Below are 15,926 nucleotides of genomic sequence, written 5' to 3' on the forward strand. Positions count from 1 at the left end.
TGTATTTCTAGATAGCAGACCAGGCCTAGGCTGCGGGATCACCCTGCTTAATCACAACCTGATTAGGTTTGGTTTGCACGTGAGAAACTGCAGAGAAGTAATTACAAAGCCATTTAGCTAGGAACTCCAATCAATACTAGCTGTAAAACCAAATGTGCACGGTTTAACCACTTCAACCCCTTCCTGCCCAGACCAGTTTTCAGCTTTTAGCACTGTTGCATTTTGAATGACAATTGCGCGGTCATAGAACATTGTACTGCACAAATAAAAAAAGACCGAAAAGTTTGGAAAAAAAAAAAGTTTTTGTTTAGGTTATAACATTTTGTAAATAGATATGTTTTTTCCTGCACTGATGACGAGGCACTAATATGCAGCACAGATGGGTACTGATAGGTTGCACTGATGGGCAATAATGGGCACTGGTGGGCGGCACTGATAGATAGCAATGATGGGCAGCACTGATGAGGAGGGCACTGAAAGGGTCCCTGAGCCCTGATTGGCATCCCTGGTGGGCAATCCCTGGTGGCTCTAGTGGCATCCCTTTAGGGTTTGCACTGGTAATCAATGCATGCCTTTAAAATTCTATGTATGTCTTCACACTGGTCTGTTGTGCTTCTGTTGTAATGTTAGAAAATAAGTGGAGAAAAGACAGGCGCCACTCTAAGTGCAGTAGGAAGGTTTAATAAAGCATGACAATATACACCTATATACTCACAATGGAGCAAGTATAAAGGGCAACATATTGTGTGCAATCATGTCCGTACGTGAGAAAAGTTCGTCAGGATGTCTCCGGCAGTCTCTAGTGCTCCACTGCAGCCGATAGATGTCGGCGCTTCCTGGTGACTGGGATGCAGGGGTAACATCCGGCGTCATTTCCCGGGCGTGACGCGATAGCCCTCTAGTGCTCCACTGCAGCCGATAGATGTCGGCGCTTCCTGGTGACTGGGACGCAGGGGTAACATCCGGCGTCACTTCCCTCTAGTGCTCCACTGCAGCCGATGGATGTCGGCGCTTCCTGGTGACTGGGATGCGGGGGTAACATCCGGCGTCACTTTTTCTTCTTACTTGAGGCAGAGCAGCCTTCAGTGCCAAGGACTTCTGTATACATATGGACATCGATATGGACTTTTTCATGTGTATCAGACACTTTTATTGTTTAAGGTAGTAACCGCTGGCTTCCTTTTATTTCACTTGCGCCAGTATACATATATGTTGTATGTTAAAAATCCTGCTTGCTGCATTTTTGGTCAGTTAAAAAAAACGCACAGCATAAGCACAGTAAAATTTAGTGCATTTTCGGTGCCATTATTGGCACCTTTTTCTCTTATTGGCAAAATGCAGATAAAACCATTTTTGCCCGATATGTTTCGGCTACCGAAATTTCGGTGCACCTCTACATTACTTGTATACTAGCCTCCAATTTGAGAAAGAAGCCATGAAAATTACAACTTGTGGGTTTCACGCAAGGAAATGCACAATGGAAATTCAGCTATGTGTTCACAAATGCCAGTCTGCTCTTTACCATATATATATTTACAAAAAAAAAAGAAAAAAGATAACGCCTTATACATTAACAAGAATGCACAGAAACTCTCAATCAAATCCTTAGTAGTAAATTGGTTTGTGTATGCTAAGCAAAGCAACAGGTTAATTTAGCTGCTGCTCTCCCGAGCGCCACATCGACCTTCTCTTAGTTCTCCAACTACTCTAAACATACAAGGCAAAAAAAAAAAAAAAATTGGATTTTTGACTTACTGTAAAATACATTTCTCTGATGTTCACTGACAGACACAGCTCCTGATCTTCATAACCATTGGGTTATACTGCCCCCTACAGGAGTAGGACACTAGACAGTTAAAGAATCTGGCTACGTCTATGGGCAGTCCCAGGGGTATACTCCCTCTCCCTGCAATAGGTAGTCAGTTTTGCTACAAGCAACGTCAGAAGAATTACAACTCCACAGAGAGGTGGGTGCTGTGTCTGTCAAAAGACATCAGAGAATTGGATTTTACGGTACGTCAAAAATCTCATTTTCTCTTTCCTTCATTGCCAAACATAGCTCCTGAATCTTCTTAACGATTGGGACATCCCAAAGCAGTGTTAAATATGAGGGGTGGGAACAGCAAAAAAATTCCAAAGGCTTAACAGTAGTCAAATGGGCAACAGGCGCTCAACCAAAACAACTGGAGCCCACCTGAAAAAAAAAATCAATACACCCTCAAAGCGGATCTGGTCCTCTAAACAGCAGCCTGCAAAACCTTGCGGCCAAAAGAAGCATCCACAGATGCCAACACATCCATTTTATAACACTTTGTGAAAGTGTGCACCGACGACCAGGTGGCCACCTTGCAAACCTGCGTCAATGAAGCCAGATGATGGAAGGCCCAGGAGGCACTAAGCACCCGAGTACAGTGCACCTTGACAGGAAAAGGAGGAACCTGACTCCTGATGGAATAGGCCTGAATAACCGTCTGTCTGATCCATCTGGAAATAGTTGCACAGGAAGCGGACAACCCTTTCCGAGGTCTATCTGTGAGCAGAAATAGTGAGTCTGGTCTTCCTGAAAGACTCTGTACCTGCCAAGGACACCCCATTTGCCTGGACCACATCCAAGGTATGCAATGCAATTTCCTTTGGATGTTTAGGCCTGGGACACAGGGAAGATAACACAATGTCTTCATTCAAATGAAAATCAGAATGTGAGCAAGAGAATCTCCCGAAGATTCTCAAAGGGAGGCTTCTGGAGGACCGAAGGCACCAAATTGAGGTCCCAAGGCGGCAATGGAGACCGCACTGGAGGAGCTTTTGACAGCATAGGAGCCACAGATTCAGATAAACGTCCATCCTTCAGCATCTGGCGTTCAACAGCCAAGCCGTCAAAGCCAGCGACTGAAAAGCAGGATGGAAGATTGGTCCTTGGGACAGGAGATCCTCCCTGAAAGGACGTCTCCAAGGAATGTCAGCCACCAGCAGCACCAGATAGGTGTACCAAGCCCCGAGAGCCACTAAGATGACCGGAATCCTTTCTGCCTCAATGCTGCATAAAAGCCTTGGCAGAAGCTTAAGAGGAGGAAAGTCATAAATCATACGTTACTAACCCCAGGGGGCCATCAGCACGTCTGCCAGAGTATCCTATGATCGAGCCACAAGCCTCTGCACCTTTCTGTTGAGCCGAGGCACCAACAGGTCCACCTCGGGGATGCCCCACCAGAGACACAACTGATGGAACACCTCCAGATGAAGGGACCACTCCTCTTAGTCCAAGGCCTGCCGACTGAAGCAATCTGCCTGCCAGTTTACCACCCCCAGGGAAGTATACAGCGGAGAGGGCTGGAACTAAATGTTCTGCCTACCTTAGAATGTCGGCTACCTCCAGAGCCTCAAAGACACTTCTTTTGCCCCCTTGGAGATTGACATAAGCCCCGCCAGTGGCATTGCCCGATTGAATGCACCCTAGTCATCCCTGAAAACGATGCGTCCAATGGTCCAGACACAGTCTGATTGCTCGGAGTCCCAAGACATTGATCGGAAGTCCAGATCCCCTGAGCAAAGAGACTGCAGAGTCTTGTCCCATTTGGCCAGAATCTCTCTTTGCAGAGACCTTGTATGGAACTGTGCAAAATGGAATCGCCTCAAAAGGTAGACACCATCAGGCCCAGCACCGGCATGCAAGTCCGGAGGGATGACCATCTGCTGGACAGCAGGAGATGAATTGTAGCCTGCAATTTCTGGAGTTTGTCCAGAGGAAGGAGCACTCTTGGCTAAGGCCGAGTCCAGAGTCAGACCCAGATAGTCTAGCTTTGTGGATAGTACCAGACAGAGCAGACTTCTGAAAATTCAGAATTTAGCCGAACTCCTGCAGAGTTCGTATGGGGATTTCCAGGTTGTCCACCAGAGCAGTAAAAGACTCCACTCACAGAAGGTCGTCCAAGTAGCCCAGTACCTGGATCCCCCGTTGGCGTAAACGCTAGCAACGGGGGCTAACACTTTTGTGAAGACCCGATTAACACAAGCGAGGCCAAAGGGTAACGCCACAAACTGATAATGCTCCCCTCCTATGGCAAAGCAGAGGAACTGCTGGTGACCGGCACATATTGGAATGTAAAGGTAAGCATCCTTGATGAAGATAGAGCCAAGAAAATCTCCCTGATGCAGGCATGCCACAACCAACACAAATGGATTCCATTCTTAACTTCTGCACCAGCAAAAAAGTAAAGAGACCCTGAAAATGTTCCAAAGTCAGAACTGGGACAATCATCCCTTGAAGCAACAGGTCTTGTACCGCCCCAAAACAGACCCTGTAAGCGGTCCAGGGAAAGGCGCAAATTGGAAGGAAAGAACCTTGCCGGGGGGAAAAGAGCGAAATTAGATCTTGTAGCTGGACCAAATGATTTTGTGGACCCACTTGTCTTGTACCAGAGAAGTCCACAAGTCTGGGAAACAGCAAAGACACCCCCCATACGGGAGAGGGCGCACATTCATGCTGAAGGAAACTTGTCTGCGGGTCTGGAGAAGTCCACTCTCGGCTTGCCAGACCAGGTTAATTTGGAACCTCCAAAAAGGAGACCCTGAAAGGTTAGGAGCCCTTGTCAGAAGACCATGAGGGACAAAAAAACCTTCTTATAAGCCAAGAAGGAGGGCCCGCATCTATGACGAGGTTCCTTGCCCTTTAAAGCCTGCGGAAGAAAGGTACCCCCCCCCCCCGTGAGACCTTTAATGTCGTCATCCAGGGTAGCTCCAAACAAGCCATCTCCTTGAAAGGGAAGATCAGTCAAGGCCTTTTTCAAAGTCTGGTCCGCAGACCAGCATTTAAACCAAAAGGCACTTTGAAGGACCACTGCCGAAAGAGAGCCGAGCCACTAGAGGAGCCGCATCCAAAGAGGCATCACAGATAAACTGCAGCCCCTGAACCAGCTGGTCCGTCAGCTCAGCAAAGGCAGGGGGGGAGCGGTTCTCCCTGCAGGTCACGGCATAAAAGCTTAGCCCACTCTCTCAGAATTTGTGACACCAGGGCAATGGTGAATACCGGCCTCAGTGCCGAACCAACCAGAGTGTACATATTGCGGGCCACAGCCTTCCTGTCAGCCGGATCCTTTAAGGCCAGGGTCTTTTTAACTGGAATCATGCCTCGTTCAATATGGAAATCGGAGGGTCCACCACCGGTGGAACAGTTCACTTCTTAATAAGGGACTCTACATAGGGGAAACGCCTAAAAAAAATTGCTTAGGGACCCCAAGGTGACGCTTTGGTAGTCCCCACTCTTTAGCACCAGTTTTGTCAAAATAGGCGGGGTAATGTGCCTTTTCGTGCGTGGTTGCAGATGTGGAGGAATCAACCTATCAGAGGATTCCAGGCACGTGGTTGTAGACCCAGCAGGGTGACCCACGTCTGCGGCAGGCTGAATTAAATTCCGGATCTGATGAGACCGATGAGGCGGGGGCACTTTTTACTAGCCCTTCGCCCGAATGCCACCTCCACTCGGGACATAAAAGGACTCCAGGACCGCCGTCAGTACATGGATGGATGATTGGGACCCGGAGGGCCCCGCAGCCTCAGAGAGGGGATTAGGTGGGGAGATGTGCTCCAAAGACTCCATGAGTCACCAGGGGAACCCCACAAAGTGTAAAACACTGCAAAGGGACAACCATCATCCTCTCCCTGTACCTATAGCAGGGAGAGGGAGTATACCCCCTGGGACTGCCCATAGGCATAGCCAGATTCTTTTTCTGCTTAGTGTTCTACTCCTGTACGAGAAAGTATAAACCAAGGGTTATGAAGATCAGGAGCTGTGTCCGTCAATGAACGAAAGAGGAAAAAAAATAACTGGTACTTCCAAGTATGGAGTTGCATGCGACTCACTCCCCCTCCCAGTGCTTATTCTCATAAGTCCCTATCTCTAAAGCAGCTTACTATTTGACATCACTGCTACTATATACAATCCATCTAGAGTCTATAAAATCAAAACCCAGCCAAATCAACCATTATGTCTATGGACAGTACAAAGACACATGTAAATTCCCCCTTTTAACAACTGAAACCACCAAGCTACTCATTCACTCCCTAGTTATTTCTCGCCTCGACTATTGCAACTCCCTTCTCATATGCCTACCACTTCATAGGCTATCCCCTCTTCAGTCTATCATGAACGCTGCTGCCAGGCTTATCCACCTTACCAACCGCTCAGCGTCTGCCTCCACTCTCTGCCAATCCCTACACTGGCTCCCGATTGCCCAGCGAATTAAATTCAAAATACTAACCACAACATACAAAGCCATTCACAACTCTGCCCCAAGCTACATCACCAATCTTGTCTTAAAATATCACCCCAACCGTCCTCTCTGCTCCTCTCAAGACCTCCTACTCTCAAGCTCCCTTGTCTCCTCCTCTCAAGCTCGTCTCCAGGATTTCTCCAGGGCCTCTCCCATCCTCTGGAATGCTCTACATCAACCTGTACGGCTATCTCCTACTCTAGCTGTTTTCAGGCGATCCCTGAAAACACATTTCTTCAGGGAAGCCTATCACACCTCCAACTAATCTGCCATCAGCTCATTCCCTACTCTTACCTCTTGTAACACCTGCCCCACCCCATTAGATTGTAAGCTCTTCTGAGCAGGGCCCTCTAAATCCTCTTGTATTTTATTGTATTGTATATGTACTGTATCCCTCTAATATTGTAAAGCGCTGCCTAATAATAATAATAAAGTCAGAGAGAACAAAAACTCTACACATACAGAACTGAACCCACATTCCATCACAAAGCGTAAATGCTAACCACTTATCTACACAGCCACTCACTGTTAAGCCGCTGTTATTGACCTTCTTTGGAAAATGCTAGTTGTCTTGCATTCAATACGAAAGAATGCTCCTTACCCTTGTGGTCATTGGGAAGAATTCCCTCCTTACAGATAGATTGAAGACCAATGATGTCAGTGGTTATCTGAGAGTCAGGAAATGCTCCATTGCTCAAGGAACCCCTAGCAACCGCTAGAGGAACCCTGGTTGAGTAAACCCTGCTCTAGATTAAAGTGATTGCAAGCTATTGTTTTTTTTCCTATAAAAATAAACATGTTATACTTACCTCCTCTGTGCAGTTGGTTTTGCACAGAGCACCTCAGACCCTCCTCTTCTCAGGTCCCTCTTCTGTGATCCTGGCCCCTCCCTCCTGTTCAGTGCCCCCACAGCAAGCAGCTTGCTATGGGGGCACCCAAGCCGAGTCACAACTCCCTGTGTCCAATCAGACACGGACCCCCGACCCGGCCCCTCTCTCCCAATTGGCTAGCTGACTTTGATTGACAGTAGCAGCAGCCAATGGCGCAGCTGCTGTGTCTCAGCTAATCAAGAAGGAAAATCTCGGACGGCTGAGACACTCACGGACATTGCTGGACAGAGAGGGACCTCAGGTAAGTGTTAAGGGGGGGGGGGGGAGCTGCTGCACACAAAAGGCTATTTATCTTAATGCATAGAATGCATTAAGATAAAAAAAACCTTCTGACTTTACAGCCCCTTTAAATCCCTTGAGTCTCTGGAGTGGAACAAGCCTACAAAGAAGGAATTCTGACTTTTTTCTGATGTTCCCAATCTCTTTAATCGTTCCAGTTAATTGCCTATATAGTATACAATGATCAGCCATAACATTAGGACCACTCACTGACACGTAAAGTGATTAACATTAATCACTTGTTACAATGGGGTCTGAAAGCGGATGATGTGTTGAAAGCAGGAAAAAAAAAATGGGATTTTTGACTTTCCGTAAAATCAATTTTTCTGATGTTCATTGACGGACACAGCTCCTCATACTTCTTAACCATTGGGTTATACTGCCCCCTGTCACAAGCAGCGTCAGAAGAATTACAACTCCACAGAGGGGTGGGTGCTGTGTCCGTCAATGAACATCAGAGAAATGGATTTTACGGTAAGTCAAAAATCCCATTTTCTCTTTCGTTGATTGACGGACACCTGATTCTTCTTAACCATTGGAACGTCCCAAAGCAGTGTTAAACATGAGGGTAGGGAAAAACATCAGAAAAAAATTCCCAAGGCTAGCCATAGCCAATCAGGTAACAGAGTTCTACCATAAACTGGAGCTCACTTGAAAAACAATACACCCTCAAAGAGGACCAGGTCCTCTAAACAGCAGCCTGCAAAACGTCACGGCCAAAAGAAGCATCCGTAGATGCAAACACATCCTCTTTATAAAAACCTTGTAAAAGTGTACATGGACAACAAGGTGGGCAGCCTTGCAAGCCTGCTTTACTGATGCATGACGACGGAAAGCCCAGGAGGCACCAGGCACCCTAACAGAGTGCTCTTTGACAGGGAAAGAGAAACCTGACCCTTGATGGAATAGGCCTGAACCACAGTCTTGTCTGATCCATCTGGAAATGGTCGCAGAGGAAGCGGACAACCCTTTGTGAGGTTCGTTCATGAGCACAATAGAGAGTCTGACTTCCTAAAAGATTCCATAGCTGCCAGGTACACCCAAATTGCCCAGGCCACATCCAAGGCAATTTCCTTCAGAGGTTTAGGCCTGGAACACAGGGAAGGCAACAGAATGTCTTCAGTCAAATGAAAGTCACAGACCATCTTAGGATGGAATGAAGAACAGGGGTGAAGCACCACCTTATTGTGAATCGCCAAAGGGAAAATGACAGGATAACGCCGCTAGTTTAGACGCCCCCTACACGCAGAGGTGAAAGCCACCAAAAACGGTGACCTTATGGTACAGCGAAAGCAGGAAAAGCTCCATAATTTTTAAAGGGAGACTTCTGTAGAGCTGAAAGCACCAAATTAAGATCCCAGGACCGCAACGGAGCCCGCTCTGAAGTAATCAAATGTCGGTCACCGTGAAAAAAGATATGCACCAGAGAGTGTGTAGCCAAAGGTCGTCGGAAAAAAAATGCCAAAGCCGATACCTGGCCCTTGATGGTACTCAAGGCAATTTGCTGTTCAACCCCCCGTTGAAGGAAGGTTAAGATCCGATCCACCAGAAGGAGCGAGGATGAACCCCCAAGAGACTTACACCATGCAATGTATGTCTTCCACGTACAAGAGTAGATCTTCCTAGAAGTAGATTTCCTAACTTTTAACAGCATAGGAATCACCGACCCAGACAAACCTCTATCCTTCAGCACCTGGCCTTCAACAGCCAAGCTGTCAAAGCCAGCGACTGTAAAGCAGGAAAGAAGATTGGTCCTTGGGACAGCAAGAGGAAGTTCCCAAGGGGCATAGACGACTAGCTGTACCAAGACCGGAGAGGCCAGTCTGGAGCCACTAGAATGACCGGAATCCTTTCTGCCTTGATCCTGCACAGGAGTCATGGCAGGAGTTCAAGAGGACTGGAATGAATCAACAGCCCACCTTAGAATGCCGGCTACTTACCCGAGCCGCCAGGACACTTGTGCCCCTTGGTGATTGACAGACTACGGCCGTGGCCTGGTCGTAATGAATTTGTACCGGACACCCCTGAAGACGATTTGTCCAATGAGCCAGACAAGTCTAATTGCTCGGAGTTCCAGTACATTACTCTGCAGTCTTGACTCTGCGAGAGTCCAGACGATGTGCTCAGGACACCTCCTCACCCATACAGGCTGGCATCCTTGACGACAACCGTTCAGTACAGGGGGGAGAAGGATTTTCCTGTCGAAGAGCCGGAGAACGAAGCCAACTCTAGAGACCTTGAACCTTCATGGAGAGGCAGCCTTGTCTGGAAGAACCGGCTGATGGATTGCCAGACCAGGTCCTCTTGGAACCTCCGGTGGAGGCCCTGACTTTTGATCCCCTGTTTTGAGACCCCGAGGGACAAAAAAAAAAAAAAACCTCATGAGCCGAGGAGAAAGGCCCACGTCTAAGACAGGGCTCCTTGCCCTTGGTAGCCGGCGGAAGAAGAGTACTCTTCCCCCCGTGAGACCCTTAACAATGTCATCCAAGGAAGCTCCAAACAGGCTCCTCCCCCGGAATGAAGGTAGCTTTATTTAACCTGGAAACCGACGAGTCCGCTACAGATGAGACCGTCCACTTTTTAAGCAGTTAATCCTCATAAGGTTACCGCAAGGCAAAATCCCGCTTAGGAAACACTGCGTTTTGGACAACCCCACCGTTTTGTGACAATGTTGTCAAAGTAAGCGGAAAGGGGCACATCCTCGTCACTTTGGAGGATCTGTAGATGCTGAAATGGAGCGGCGCCTCCGACACAGTATCAGCCACAACCTTCATTTTTAAAAATTTCACACACTGACACAAACAATGCAACAACCAGCGCTTTTTCATGTGCGGCTAGAGGAGCAGAGAAATCAACCTCGCTATCTGAGCACTCAGGGAGTGTGGACGCAGACCCAGCAGGGTAACTCCCGTCCACGGCAGCCAAAACAACTTCAGGATCTGATGTAACACTCAGGGGAGGGTCGCCGACTGCGATCCCACAAAGTGGAAGCCAACCGAGGGCCCACCAATGGACCACCTACTGGCCCCCCGCAAATAGGGGACAAGGGGGTTGCCTCTGAACCCCTCCAGAGGGGCCCGCATAATAGGAAATAGCCCCCTTAAAAAGGGGCTGCCCGCTATGACGTGGAAACGCAGGCGGGGTACCCTGATGGTCCCGCAGCGCTAAAAAGGGGCAAGTGCCCAACGCAATGATGGCAGCAAGGCTGTCCTCAAAAAATAACTGCCTCCACAGCGCCACCCCTTCCAAGAAACGAACCAAGCTGACCACATGGCCTAAGTTTTCATGAAGGCCCAGCCGCATGTGCACAGATCCCAGACTGGCAGATGCCCAAACAAATAGTGGGGGCTTCAGCCAAACTCACTGGGGATGCCCCCGAAGGGAGGCGCCTGACTCTGCATGTGGGCGCCCAACTTCCTGGATGCCAGCCCCAGCTAAGCAGACCACCCAGGGGCAGCTAAGGGGAGGGCGGATGCCCAAACAGAAGGCAGTGGCTTCAGCCACTCTCTCAGGGGCCGCCCCACATAGTTTGCGATCAGTAGGTCACAAAGCCGCGACCTAAATTTTGTCGGATTCGGCTGTGTGAGGCACGGACCTGCAGATGCTAAACCATCCGCTCCCCAGGTCAAGAGCCGCCGCAGGGAGCCCAGAGGACATCCCTGCTCTAGTCGCCAACCACCAGGGTGGCAGGGAACCCTCCTCCACCCCCCATTGCGCACCAGGAAAAAACCCGGTCAGCAGCAACTCCAACAAGCCCCCCCTTTGAGCATGTGGCAAAAGTCAGCTCATAACATCACATGGGAGGGCGAAAGACCCACAGTGACCACTGAAAGTTTAGAGGGGCTGAGGGGAACCCGTGGGTCCAACCGTGGAATGGGGGGAGGGGAGAGCTACTTACCATACCAGGAACAGAGTGGGCACTGCTCCGGACAGATCACCGCTCCATCGGACTGTGGGTGGCTGTCAGGCCAGGAGGAACACTGCGACTCAGGCCCAGGCCAGGTCGTATGCGCCCTCGCAAGAAGTTTAACTCCCTGGCCAGCCCCCTGTCCAGTGGGGCTATGTCGCGATAAGGTCGGGTTGCACTCGCTGGCTAGACTGGGAAGACTAAGGATTTAGGATATACAGTCCGTCGTCTAGTCTGGCAGTTGATTGAAGTTCTCACAGGAACAGAAAATAATAAAAGAAGAAAAAAATTAAGCTTAAAAAGTAAAAAATGCTAGGACCAGAAATCCCAGCAAGGAACTAGGTCCTCACTCCTGACTAGGCAGAAAAAAAATAATTAGGACCATTAGCAGGAAGTTGGAGTATACCCCTTGGGACTGCCCTATAGGCGTAGTCAAACTTTTTTCTTCTCTAGTGTTCTACTCCTGTAGGGGGCAGCATAAACCCAAAGGTCAAGAAGATCTGGAGCTTTGTCTGTTAATGAACGAATGAGAAAATTCTGTTTAAAAAGAAAAAAAAAAAAAAAAAAATCGCCAGGACCAGAGATCCCAGCAAGGAACTAGGACCTTGCTCCTGCCTAGGCATAAAAAAAGTGAATGCCTACAGCTGAGAGTGGGTGTATACCCCCTGGAACTGCCCATAGGCGTAGTCAAGCTTTTTACTGCCTATTGTCCTACTCCTGTAGGGGGCAGTATAACCCAATGGTTAGAAAGAATCAGGAGCTGTGTCCGTTAATGAACGAAAGAGAAAAATGGGCAAGTGTAAGTATATGAGCAACTTTATCAAGGGCCAAATTATAATGTCTAGATGACTGGTCAGAGTATGTCCAAAACTGCAGCTCTTGTGGGATGTTCCTGGTCTGCAGTGGTCAAGACCAACCAAAAGTGGTCCAAGGAAAGAAAACCAGCAAACTGGCAACAGGGTCATGGGTGGGCAAGGCTCACTGATGCAAATGGAGAGTGAAGGCTGGCCCCTGTAGTCCAATCTAATAGAAGAGCTACTCTAGCTAAAATTGCTGAAAAAGTTAATGCTGTTTCTGATAGAAAGCTGTCAGAACACACAGTGCATGGATGGCAGTTTGTGGTGTATGGGGCTGCATAGTTGCAGAAAGGGTCACGGTGTCCATGTTGACCCGTGCCCACAGCCAGAAGTGCATACAATCAGTACTTTAGCATCATAACTGGACCATGGATCAATGTAAAAAGGTGGCGTGATCTGATGAATTCAAGAATAGTTTGAGGAATACAGCGATGAGTGCGAGTTGTTGATTTGGCCTCCAAATCCTCCAGATCTCAATCCAAACGAAAAACAAATCAGAGTAATGGAGGCCCCATCTCACAACTTACAGGACTGCAACTGAGTGCTTGCTGCGATACACCACACATACCTTTAGAGATCTAGTGAAGTCCATGCCTCAACAGGTTGTGGTGGGTGGTCATAATGTTATGGCTGATCCAGAGGAAAAACACTAAAAGCCACTCCACTAAAATTTTCAGAAACAGGTCAGTAATGGCAGCCCCCAATATTTATTTCATTTAAGGATTTGCTTTATAGTATTAAACCCTCTTTTTTGTTTAGCACTATGTCTATTTAGCAAACATATACCAGAATGTGTCTTCAAAAATGTGTCAATACTATTTAATAGCAAAAAAAAATGCTTGCTCGTGATCCCCCAGTGTAGCTTCCCCAAACTTTAGGTCACAGCAGGCATGCACTGTAAACCTCACATGTATGCCTGCAGTGGAACTACAAGTCCCATCATCTTTCCACCCACAGCTGCCAATCAATCCCTGTAGGGGGGGCTTGTGACTGAGAAATTGATGGGGTTCTGAGCTACTTGAACATGTGGGTACATGGAGCATTGATACACCAGGCTGCAATGCCAGACAGGAGTGTGATCGTAGGGGTGGCTCCAGGGAACACTGAAAAGAAATGGATCCACCCTAAAGAATAGAAGGGAAAAAAGTTGAGCCTGGCCCCTCTTACTAAATGGTTCGCCATCACTGATCTAGAACCTCCCAGATCACTTTTACAAGGGTCGAATGCAGTTGTTCCCAGCAGGTGATCTGTTTGCTGATGGCCTGCTGAGCGTAGCGGCTGAATGACAGGTCCGTGTATGCTTCGCTTATGCAGATACACGTTCTAACAAGGGAAGCAACCAAGCAAGTAATCCCTGGAAAAAGTTAGACCAATCTGCTATTAAATCTTTGTGTGTGTAAAATATGACAATTATTGATGTGCACTTGACTGGTCCTCTTTAAATCTCGTACACCTAACTTTCCACAAAGGCATCTTTCAAGTTGGATATTATTAGTTGCACTTTCACTGAAAGTACAAGTTTCGGGTTTTTGCTTCTTTCTGACAAAATCAACTTTACTTCAGAAGACACAAAAAAGGAAGTGCAGATAATATTTGTACCGGAGGACAGCTACTCTCGTGAATGAAACCAGCATTTACACAAGACGAGCACAATCCAAAGATCATGTAGAGGTAAAAAGGATGCATAAACAATCCCTGCTAAACAATAACACGTCTAACAAAGATTACAAAGAACTTAGTTAAAAGGGCCTACCTTTGTTTTTTTGATCAGAGGCCTGCAAAAGAAAATAAAAAAAAAGTTTGCCATCTATTAAAGATCAAACACCTCATAATAAATGCAAGTACAACATTTTTAGATCATAGGAATGTATTCAGAATAGGCAAGATACAGTGGAAAGAAAAGAAAAAAAAACATAACATTAACGCGAACCTGTCCTGCAGGGTGGGTTACCATGGATAGCAAGATTCTTCCTTTAGCACCATTTCTAAAGGAAACTGTATTAACTGTTACCACTTTAAACCATTGGTTATTCTGGATAATGTGGAGGAGGGTTAGAACCACTGTCTTCTTTTTTGCCACGTGTCTCATTAGGGATGTTTCCCTTCTATTTGTAAAGGGAGTGGATCTCTTTCCAGTGAGGGAGATCCCCCTCGGAGACAGTTATCACGGGAACACATGGCCTCTATTTCCCCTTGATTCATGTCTAGGTGGCAATTTAAAATTGTAAATCTACTAAAAACTAAAAGAAAATAACCTTTTTTAGTTTTCGATGGAGTGGAGAGGGATTAGAGGGGGGGAGGGGTCAAGAGGGGGGGGGGGGGGGGTCGAGGGGTTAAGGGGGGCGCGGAGGGGAGGGAGCTTCATTTTTATTTTTACCTACAGGTAAGCTTATAACAAAGTTTACCTGTAGGTAAAATTAATATCTTTGAAAACATGCACCGTTTAGGAGATATTCTAGCAAGCATCAGCATGTCAGCTTACCAGCGCATGCGCTCTGAAGAAACGGAATCCTGGTGTAGTTCCTTCAGAGCTGTGTGCCGCATACGAGACTTACAGGAAATGCGCAAAAGTGACAGTCGCGCCTAGGCCAGTAAAAAAAAAAAAAAAAAAGGGGGGGGGGATTTTTGACTTACCATAAAATCCATTTCTCTGATGTTCATTGACAGAGACAGCTCCAAATCTTCATAACCATTGGGTTATACTGTCACCTACAGGAATAGGACACTAGACAGAAAATGGATCTGGCTACGCCTTTGCTTCCTGTAGTGCCTCCGGCTAGGTTTACAGTGATGCTCGGGGATGGGGGGGTCGCCGGTCGGGGACCCGCAATCTGGGCTTACCGACCCACCATCCGCGTCATTAAAAACGTCATTGTTCGGCAAAATTTATTCGACCTATTTACACCGAAAGTGCTTTTTTTGGCTATTTTCGGCCGAATAATTTCGGTTGCCGAACATTCGGTGCATCCCTACTACCAGGTACATCATAACTCCCCGGACTAAATTCAAGGCAATTTCCATGGGATGTTTCAGCCTGGGACACAGGAAAGGCAACACAATGTTTTCATTCAAATGAAAATCAGAGATAACCTTTGGAAGGAACGACAGACAGTGGCGAAGTAAGGTGAACGACAGGATAACGCCACCAGTTCCAACACCCTGCGCACAGAGGTATTAAGACACCAAAAAAGCCACCTTCTGAGAGAGCGTAAGCAAGGGAATGCCCAGCAGATTCTTAAAGGGAGGTTTCTGGAGGACCAAAAGCAGCAAATTGAGGTCCCAAGGTGGCAACGGAGACCGCACTGGAAGAACCAAATATCGGACACCCTGACGAAAGGTACGCACGTGCCTGTGTGGCCAAGGGCCATTGGAAGAAGACCACCAAAGCCAACACCTGGCCCTTGATGGTACTCTAGGCCAATTTCTGTTTAACCCCCCGTTGAAGGTCAAGATCCGTGCCACCGAGTAAGAGCGAGGATGAGCCTCAAGACACTTACACCACACAATGTACATCTTCCATGTATGATGATAGATCTTCCTGGAAGTAGATTTCCTAGCTTTTAACAGCGTTGAATTCACCGACTCAGATAAACCTCTATCCATCAGCACCTGGTGTTCAACAGCCAAGCCGTCAAAGCCAGCGACTTTAAAGATGAATGACAGATTGGTCCTTGGGACAGCAGATCCGCCCGGAGAGAAAGCTTCCAAGAAATGTCGGCGACCA

The 15,926-nt window shown here is 47.6% G+C and overlaps 1 protein-coding gene across 5 annotated transcripts in view; it reads right to left on the minus strand.

The window, feature by feature from the left end:
* Positions 1 to 15,926, minus strand: part of TNRC6A (trinucleotide repeat containing adaptor 6A) — a 191,944-nt gene that overhangs the window by 97,886 nt on the left and 78,132 nt on the right. For all 5 annotated transcript variants that reach the window (XM_082261069.1, XM_082261070.1, XM_082261068.1 and 2 more), the window contains one exon: positions 13,956 to 13,977. In XM_082261069.1, the coding sequence (XP_082117195.1) occupies positions 13,956 to 13,977 (22 nt within the window). The remainder of the gene's footprint in view (positions 1 to 13,955; positions 13,978 to 15,926) is intronic.

Source organism: Pelophylax lessonae, assembly GCF_965119305.1.
Source record: "Pelophylax lessonae genome assembly, chromosome: 6".
NCBI classification, from domain to species: Eukaryota; Metazoa; Chordata; class Amphibia; order Anura; family Ranidae; genus Pelophylax; species Pelophylax lessonae.